The sequence below is a fragment of the Enhydra lutris genome, unplaced genomic scaffold, assembly GCF_002288905.1.
Source record: "Enhydra lutris kenyoni isolate GAN:26980312 unplaced genomic scaffold, ASM228890v2 scaffoldscaffold11, whole genome shotgun sequence".
NCBI lineage: Eukaryota > Metazoa > Chordata > Mammalia > Carnivora > Mustelidae > Enhydra > Enhydra lutris.
The window spans coordinates 36,873,457-36,883,433 of NW_019154095.1; the positions used below are offsets into that span (position 1 = coordinate 36,873,457).

The 9,977-nt window shown below is 36.8% G+C and overlaps 1 protein-coding gene across 1 annotated transcript in view; it reads left to right on the forward strand.

Annotated features, from left to right (window-relative positions):
- The window catches only part of LOC111144619 (indoleamine 2,3-dioxygenase 1), an 18,777-nt gene extending 9,514 nt beyond the window's left edge, over positions 1-9,263 (forward strand). Inside the window, exons 3-9 of the mRNA XM_022499010.1 lie at positions 2,250-2,368; positions 3,534-3,548; positions 5,288-5,387; positions 6,141-6,258; positions 7,297-7,348; positions 7,802-7,950; positions 8,947-9,263. Of these exons, the coding sequence (XP_022354718.1) occupies positions 2,250-2,368; positions 3,534-3,548; positions 5,288-5,387; positions 6,141-6,258; positions 7,297-7,348; positions 7,802-7,950; positions 8,947-9,263 (870 nt within the window). The remainder of the gene's footprint in view (positions 1-2,249; positions 2,369-3,533; positions 3,549-5,287; positions 5,388-6,140; positions 6,259-7,296; positions 7,349-7,801; positions 7,951-8,946) is intronic.
- The last annotated feature ends 714 nt before the right edge of the window (positions 9,264-9,977 follow it).

Genomic DNA, 9,977 nt, shown 5'->3' on the forward strand with positions numbered 1-9,977 from the left:
AGGGAGATCATATGATAGTTGTCTTTCTCCGATTGACTTATTTCGCTTGACAAAAGTAATTGGAATGTTATCTTGTCTTTCCATATGCTGTTTAAATATACAACAACATACATTGTCCACCTATGTGATATGTCATCCCTGATATCTAAATAAAAGGAAAAGCTCTCTGCATAATCATGGGATCATCTTATATTTCTTTATAATCATTAAACTATCATGTCTAGATTTTTGATGACACAAAGATATAAGATAGCCTGACAACCTAAGCACCCAGCCTCACTAGACTTGCTAAAATCTGAGTCTCGCTAAATGTGTAAGCATTGTATAGAAAGATCATCAATAACAAAGGCAGCCTGTGCTAGATGCAGAAGCACGAGAGCCCAGAATAGCTAAAGAGTAGTTGGTATAATAATGAAAGTGGGAAGGAAGAAGAGGGACCTGAACTACTTCTTGAAAGATTGGTAGAGCTTACCCAAAGAGGAGAGGAGCAGAAAAGAGAAAGAAAGGACCAGCAAAAAATATGGAGACCAGAATGTACATAGGTTAATCAAAAGACAATAAATTTATGAGAGTGAAGTCAGAATTATAAAATAAAACATGAAAATATATTTTCAATTTATCTAGTTTTTATATACTACATTATTCCAAAAAGGATTTTAGGAGCCAGCAACAAATATATTTAAGTGTGGAAATTGTAGAAAAGTAAAGTAAATGGATAAAAAATAAGATACATCAATATAAGGCACAATTTTCTTCACAATGGGCTAGAAACTAGCATCTGAGTTTCTTAGTAACTGCATGTCTCTAATAGATTAAGATGTGTTTGAGCATTTCTTTTTCCCAAGTCATTCCAAATTAACTTTTTAATTAAGCAACTTTCCTTTTGTTTCCCTTTGATCTTTTCTTTAATTCAGAAAGAGCAAAAAATTTCCTTTTGAAACAAGTAAATCAGTTGCAAACCAAAATATTTCAATTCCCAGAGGCACAAGCTCTGTACCAGGAAGCACACATCCAGGTGTCACTTTGATAGCCAATGTTTTTCCTTCTAACATTTTGTTCTTTGTTAAACCATCATCTCCAGGTCTATTAAGTTAATATAAAGCCACTTAGGTTATAGCTCCCATGAGTTTTGCAGAACTGTGGAGAGGACCTCATCATCATACCGTCTCTACCATTGCAATCCCACCGCCCACAACTCCAGATGAGCTACACATCCCTGTCCTTTGGCGGTTGGATACACATATTCCAACCATCAGCTGCTGATGACAGGGGTGACCTTAACTAGTATATGGGACCATCTAGTTATAAACCAAATGATAGTTAGATGAGGAAGTCAGGGAGACAAAGAATAAAAGGTTAGCATTATGATTAATAGAGCAGTTGGAAAATATGGCTTGCATGTGTGGTGACAATGGGCCTGCTAGGAAAGCATTTACCCATCAGGATTGCCCATGGGGGCAGGAGCCTTTTAGAGTGTGGCCAGGCACAGAGCAGATCCAGAGTAATAGGGTCAGGAAAAAAGAGTTGAAAACAAAGTCTGCTGAGAGGCAGTCCCACTCCCACAGTCAATGGTCAGATAAGCCTCTATACCTCCTCTGAGGAAGGGTGAGTGAAAGAGCCAAGTGTCAGTCCAGTTGGTATACTCTTCATGGAAACAGAAAAGAAGGCTAAAGGAGATTCCTTCGGCTGACACAAGCAAGTCTTCAAGGATGAGCCCCAACGTCACTCTAAAAAATCATCCAGGAGAGAGTTTCTGTCAGCGCTGTGCTCAAGGGCAGCCAACCACTTACCCTTTTACTATGTATCATATCCCAAAGTCTTAATTACAAGTGACTTTGAGTTTCTTGAAGACAATTGACTTTATTCTTGTATTGCCTGTAGATAAAGAGCTCCTCACATAGAGAAGCCGTCTAACAAATATTTATGGGATGGATGCATGAGTAAATGAATGACTACAAGTAACTCCAGGCCATTAGAAAGTCAAGGATGCATCCTTGTTCCTTGTACCCTCTACCTCCTTTTGCTCTGACTAGATTATGTACACAACCCACATCTAAAACATAAACATTTAATGATTACTAGGACTAAGCTATGAAACGAGGAAGAGAAAATTATGATTGTTTGGTTTCAGAGTGCCGTGATGAACAGCTCATGTTTTGGCACTAATAGAGTCGTTGGAATGATAGCAGGAAGCAGAAGAAAATGTAAGACACTTCGAAGGTTAATACTAAATTTTGTGTTTTCATTAGGTCCTGACAAAGAATATTGCTGTTCCTTACTGTGAACTCTCTGAGAAGCTGGGTCTGCCTCCTATTCTGGTTTATGCAGACTGTGTCTTGGCAAACTGGAAGAAAAAGGATCCCAATGGGTATGTGAACTGTGATTATAACAGGAACTGAAGAAGTGCATGCTATTTTCATCAACAGGGCACTAGCCATTGGTTTAATTTTCGGCAGCACAGCTTTCTTCTCTGTTTTGGGGGTATGATTTCTTTTGCTGGCGTATAACTAAAAATATATGAGAGAAAGTTGTGTAATTAACATACAGTGAAATGCACCATCCTAACTGCCTGTTCTATATACAGGGTTAGCTCTAAGCAAGATACAGAGTATCACCTCTGTGGCTCTTTCCATTCAATTTTCTCCTCTACATCCAAGTAAACCTATTCTGATTTGTCATATTAAAAATTAATTTTTTCTGCTATTGGATTTCATATTAATGAGATTATAGAGTATGTACTCTTCTGTGTCTGGCTTTCCTTAATTAACATGTTTTGGAGATTCTACAAATTTGTTTTTTAACTATTCAGTTAATTTAAGAGTTGACACATTTTCAGCAGTAGGGATGGCAATGCCTGGGCCTTCAATGCCATCTGCTGAGGTTCTAGGCCCCTCCTCTCCTTTAACCAATGCGATCTGTTACAATAAAGGGACCTGAGACTTCTGGTGCCCCAGGACTCTGGGTGTGTATCTGCAGAGGAGTACTGTAGACAGCAAACTGTAAACCGAAAGGGTTTGATCTAGAAAAGAATAGAAAGGTATCAGAGAAGGAGACAAACCAGGAGAGACTCTTAACTATAGGAAACAAACTGAGGGTTGCTGGAGGGGAGGAGTGTGAGGGGATGGGGTAACTGGGTGATGGACATTAAGGAGGGCACTTGATATAATGAGCACTGGGTGTTATATGCAACTGATGAACTACTGAATTCTACATCTGAAACTAATGATGTACTATATGTTGGCTAATTGAATTTAAATTTTAAAAAAATTTTATTAGTAGCAACTGGTTTTGACTGACCATGTGTGTTCCTTGAATATTTATTTTTTTTATTTACAAAGTCCTAAGTGTTTGCAATGCATAGTTGATATTTTTAAAAACCACACATGTATATATTTTTCTCTTTTATTTATATCTTACCTTTGATAATTCAGTAGTATTAAATTGAATAAGAATAACTCAAAGCTATTTGATTTTTAAGTTGATTTTCTCTTTCTCTTCTAATTGATCCATTGCTTCACGGCTGTTTTCACAAGGCCCATGACTTATGAGTAAGTATTTGCTTCTTACTTTATTATAAGAATTGTTATTCAAAGTGAGTGTAGGTTTATCAATATCCTCTAAGTGTACTTTTTAAAAGACCAATTGAATTCAGGCAAAAAATAACTCAAATAATTGTTTAAAGAGCAAATAATCCCAATCCTTAATTAGCTCTATGACTGTGATAGGACTGTGTCTGCTTGATATTATAGCTATAGATATATACAAAAATAGCACTTGCATATATAAAAATGCAATTAATATGCATAAATGCAAAATGCATATACATCTGTGTGTCTTTGACTTAATGACCATAGTGCCCAGATACATAAACCTGTCCTTTTTGACCCAATCCTTACCATTTTGAGTTTATGTATCGAGCAGAGGCTAGGAGCTAGGGATACAAAGGTAAATATCCTAGGAATAATCCTGCCCTGGTGAGGAAAGCAGATATAGGAAAATTATGTAAATTTCTTTATGACTAAGAGGGAGTAAGAGGATAAAGTGCTGGGAACTCCAACTAAATGAAAGGGATGAATAAGGAATCCCTGTAGAGAGTTATTCAAGCTGAGTTCCGAAGAGTAAGTAGGAAGGTATTAGCTAAAAGGAAAAGATGAGTGTTCATAGTGGAGGAAACAGCAAGAGTGAGGGCCTCAAAGTGATGAAAATTGTGTTGCATTATCGGAACTGAAGGAAGGCTAATGTCGCTGATAAGTAGTGACTGATGGACGTAGTAGAAAAGGGATGGAGAAGTAAACGTAGCAGAAAGATTACATAGGACTTTTGGCTATGATGAGGGGTTTAAATAGTATCTTAAAATCAATGGGAATCTATGGAAGGTTTTTAAATGAGAGGATGATATCATCAGTCTCATTTTAAAGATGAGAACACTGAGGCAGAAACGTGTCATGCAGCAAGTTAAGTTGCAGAAATGGACTGGCTTCAGAGTCCGTGAATTTAACCACCATGAATTTATAGATCTACAGATATTGAGACCTTGTTTGCTCTAGTGCAAAATTACAATAAAAGAGAAAATGGCAGCGGGGGCACCTGGGTGGCTCAGACTCTTGGTTTGTCTGACTCTTGGTTTCAGCTAAAGTCTTGACCTCATGGCTTCTGGGATCTAGCCCCACATAGGGCTCCACACACAGGGCAGAGCCTGCTTGAGATTTTCTCTTTCCCTCTGCCCCTACCACTGCTCGAGCTGTCTCTTTCTATTTACCTCTTTTTCAAATAAATAAGTCTTTAAAAAAAAAAAAAAGAAACAAACTAGGGTCTAATCAGTCATTTGCATTTCCCAAATTCATGTAAAGCAGGTAAACCACTGAAAAATTGAATCAGGTTCACAGACAAAAATATGGACATAAATATATTTAAAGCCAAAAGACTACTTAAAATTATACCTCACAATTGTCTCCATAAGCATTGAGTATGTATAAATATACAAGTACAGTAATGTATATGCATGTGAAAAATTAATGAGAGAATAAAAACAGAAATGGTCTTGGTATTTCTAGTCCTAAATTCTAAAATGGAATTTCAAGTCCCAACTTACCCTACTGTTAGATCTTAGACAACGGACCTAACACTCATATTCCCAACAATGTAACATAGATAGTAGAACTTATCATACTTATCTCACAAGATTTTTTTGAAACTAGAATGGAATAAAAATACTTGAAAACTACAAAGCACTCAAATACACCAGTGTTACTGCTAAATTCTTGACTTCCTTGACTTATTTTCTTAGGAACATGGATGTTCTGTTTTGGTTTCCTGGTGGAGACTGCTGTAAAGGATTTTTCCTGGTTTCACTATTGGTGGAGATAGCAGCTGCTTCTGCAATCAAAGTACGTCCATCCCTACAAGCAAATTTTTATCTCTATTTGCATAAGCAGGGCAATCACTTAGTAACTGAACTATATTATGCATGAAATATATCTTGACTAAGTAAATACTGCATTCGATTATTTAATTGGATGGTAAGTGAACATCTGGTAGAAATATTTTATTTTTGTGTATCACCTAAATAAAAAATGTAAGACCTATTTATTTATTTATTTATTTATTTATTTATTTTAGAGAAAGAGAGCGCACAAGCGGGAAGGGGCAGAGGGAGAGAAAGACTCTTAAGCAGGCTCTATGCCCAGCATGGAGGCTGATGGGCTGGATCTCATGACCCTGAGATCATGACCTGAGCTGAAATCCAGATTTGGATGCTTAACCCACTAAGCCACCCAGGCACCCCAAGGCCCATATATTTAGAATTAAGTTTAAAACCTTAATAGTAGAGACGCATTTTTATTGCAGTTTGGCACTGAAACTAGATCACATAGTGACATAAATCTAATGGTTTTGATGATTAGAAATAGAAATGAAACTATATAAAACTTTATAGATTTATCTCTAAATGATAAATAAATAAAAATAAAACCAAACTTAATTAAATATAAGGAAATTAGTCAAATAATAAAAGGATACTCAGCCCAAAAATGAAGTGGAAATCCTACATTTAATTTAGGGATTGAGAATTAGGAGAATTTTATTCTATGCCAATATTTAATGCTAGTAAACCTTGTATGTTCATCTTTTTTTTTTTAAAGGTAATTCCCGATTTATTCAAGGCAGTTAAAAACGAGGACCAGAGTGCTTTGCAAAAAGCACTGCGTTATATAGCTTCTTCTCTGCAGCAAGCCTATAAAGAGTTTGAAAAAATTCATGGTAAGTATTGTATACCCAAAAACATGCAAGGCTCACAGTCACGTGCTTCTGATTTTCTGAGACTAGAGTTGTTGAGAAAACGGAAGAAAAACACTCTCACTTAGTGGGTGTGTTTTCACTTTATCTCCCTAAATGACTATATTTTCCTGTGGAAGGTTTTATTATGTGCATTTTATGGATAAGGTAATCTAATGGAGAGATAAGATAAGTGGCCCAAGGTTACACAGGTAGTAAATTGTGAAGCCAGGTCTGCTGAACTGTAAATAATGTCATTGCCTCTCACTGAAATCATGGAGAAACCTGCGGAAGGTTCAGGCTGTTCTAAGTTCTGAAGTACTTAGCTTCTGCTTTATAGGAACTCCAAACAAATTCTGCTTTTTCACAAGTTAAGTAAGAAACAACATAGAAAAGCCACTGAGCTCAAAAGTTATTACAAAATTAAGAGCCAAAAAACAGCAATAACTAAAAAAGTATGTAAACAAGGATTTACACACACGCACACACACACACAAATTGTGCCCTGCTGGACAGCCTTAACAATATGTGATTGTGTACCACTGGACTTTGAGTTAGTACTGATTCATCCTTGGCAGGAAGATTGACCTTTAAATCAGAAAAGTTAGTAATGTTTGGGGAGGGAGACTCAGGGATGATGTCCAAAGAGCCCCTGCGGCTCTTGTTTCTGCTTTTCATTTTGTGTAGTTTTGTTTCCTTATGTAAGTAGTTTATCTGTTATGTCAGTAAGCAGATGAAATAGCTTTAAGGAAACATTGACAGTTTAATTGCTCTCCTCAAGAGGAGTCTTGGGTGGGCCTATGTTCTTTGACCCAAGCTGTATGTCAGCTGATGGTAGACCCTTTGAGTAGATGGGGGCTGCCCTCAAAAAGGTCAGGTGAATGAGAGCTTGTTCTGCACAGGCTGACATAATGCCTTTCCTGCAGCCTAAACCAAAACCCATTATCAGTTGTTTACAATATCTTGATCTCCTCTGAAAGTTCTGATAACTGCTTAATTAAACACACCCCATCTTTTTTACAGAACATGTGGACCCGAACACATTTTACAATGTTCTTCGCATATACTTGTCTGGGTAGGTAATCTTATGCTTGAATTTGTTTTAAACAATTCACTTAAAGTACACATCAAATTCCCACTGACAGTCCCCATTATCCATTGGGTTTAGGAAATAATTCATATCATAAAATACATGTTATAGAGAAAGAATAGACTGTCTCTCTGTTATTCCTTGGCCAAGCGTGCACTGGAGTATGGACAGGAAAGGTAATCATTTAGAAACAAACAAACAAAGAATGATCTTTGCTAGTGCAAAGGTAAAATTCCATTTTTAGAATACTTTTGCCAAATTTGCTCAGACCATATTATTTGTCTTTCTCAAACATGAACATGACTGGAAGGGGAATGTGAAAGAAGAATAATGAAATTGATTTTATGTCACTTTCCATTCATCCTCTAGTATAAGATTTTATACCAGAAAATTTGGCAATTATCCAAATAGTGATTATTTTCTTCCTTCCTGGCCTAGGTGGAAAAACAGCTCCAAACTGCCAAAGGGTCTGAAGTATGAAGGTTTCTGGGACACTCCAAGGAAGTATGCAGGGGGCAGTGCTGCCCAAAGCAGCATCTTTCAGTGCTTTGATGTTCTGCTGGGCATCCAGCAACAATCTGGTGAAGGTGAGTGGACAATGACAAATAATAATCGTTTCATATACAATAGTGTTCTAATGTCTAAAAAATCAGCATCTCATCTGACCTTATCTGATACTTGTAGAAGAATTAGTAAGGCAAGACTATATTGTCATCATCCCATTCCACAGACAGCCAAGCAGGAACTTCTAAGTTTCTTTAGAGGATAAGTGATAGGCTCCTTATTAACCAGCTAGAAAGTAGTGAAGCCAGAACCAAAACCCAAGTTCATCACCCTCTCAATCTTGAGGTTTGGGCATGTATATAAGGTCCGAATGGTGAAGCCCATAGCACATGTTCTGGAAATGTATGACCAGTTTCAGAAAGAGAAAGTCACCTGCAAATGGGATGGGACAGAAGTTGGGGAGGTGGAGACCTCAGTGATAGGGGAGGCTTGGCAGTGCTCTTGGCCGGCTTACTGTCCCATTCACTCAAATTTTAAAGATGAACCAAAGGTGAAAGATGAACCACATTCATTATATTCCTTCTAGGGGTTTAGAGCAGGCAGAAGAAGCTCCAGTAAGAACTTTTGTACTTTTCTCTCTTTTCCTAAACTTCTACATAATTGTCAAAGGGAAACATATTGACATAGGTAAAAATATGCTTTTTTTCTTAGTTAACTCATGTATGTAAAAATTGTCCCTTAAACTCTCTTGGACTCAGTGTCATGGTCTGTCAGGTATAGATTAAATATACCTTATCTATATCATCAGCTTTTTAGAAGGATCAAATACAATAATAGGGAAGTGAGAAAGGACACACAAAAAACTTTATTATGAAAGAATGAGTTCAGCTCATGTCGTTTTCAACATTAAGTATATATTACAATAATTATCATTACTAATAGCAAGACCAATAGCATTAATAGGATGGTTGTAAACTCATGCTGCAATGGTGCTGTGTGATCTCCTACCCACTCTTCTCACATGGATTGGGGGCACGCTTTGGCTTCTCTTCTACCTAATCTCTCTCTTGTTCTTTCAGAATCTGCTGCCAGATTCCTCCAGGAAATGCGAAAATATATGCCACCAGCTCACCGGAAATTTCTTCTCTCATTAGAGTCAGGCCCCTCAGTCCGTGAATTTGTTCTTTCAAAAGGTGATACTGAGCTGCAGGCAGATTACAATGAGTGCGTGAAAGCTATGGTTTCCCTGAGAAACTATCACCTACAAATAGTAACTAAGTACATTGTGATTCCTTCATGCCAGCAAGAAAATAAAGGAACTGGAGGCACTGACGTCATGACTTTCCTGAAGAGTGTGAGAGATACTACTAAGAAGTTCCTGCCGAGAGATAATTAATGGAACTCAAACAAGGGCACATTTTGCCAAGACAAAGATGTGTGTGTGTGTGTGTGTGTGTGTGTGTGTGTGTGTGTGTGTGTGACTTCTCATTATATCAGACCCATGAATTGATAATACACAACTCTTTAATAGTACTTATAAAATTTTCAAAATGTTTTTCCAGTATCTGTGCCTCCTCTGTCTGAATGTAATAAAAATAAATTAGATTAGATTATAATCTATATTATGTGATTAGAATATAATGATGAAATTCAATAAAAATTGATATAATAAAATGTCTAAAAATTGCTTTAGTCATAACTATAATTAAATACTCCGCCAGATAAGACCTCATCTACACTGTTATCTTTTAAGCATGGCTAATCGATTCCTGTACTTTTCCTACAGTAATATCACACTTGTTTATAAATACCTGTGTACTTTTCTATATTCTTATTACATGTTAAGCTTCATGATACCAGGTATACTGACCCGTGCATCCCCTGACCTTAGAAAATACTTCACAAATATCTGTTGAATAAATATATAAAAGATTGAGTGACCTCATGAGTAAATTAATCTGGGCTAACAAGAAGAGGGCACTTTTGAAATATAATTTCTCCTGGGATGTCAGGGTGATTTGACACAGTCTGGCATGAATTTACTTAATAATGGAATCTAAGAATGCTGGAGAGGAGCCTAAATATTATATAAGCCAGACTCATTTTAAAG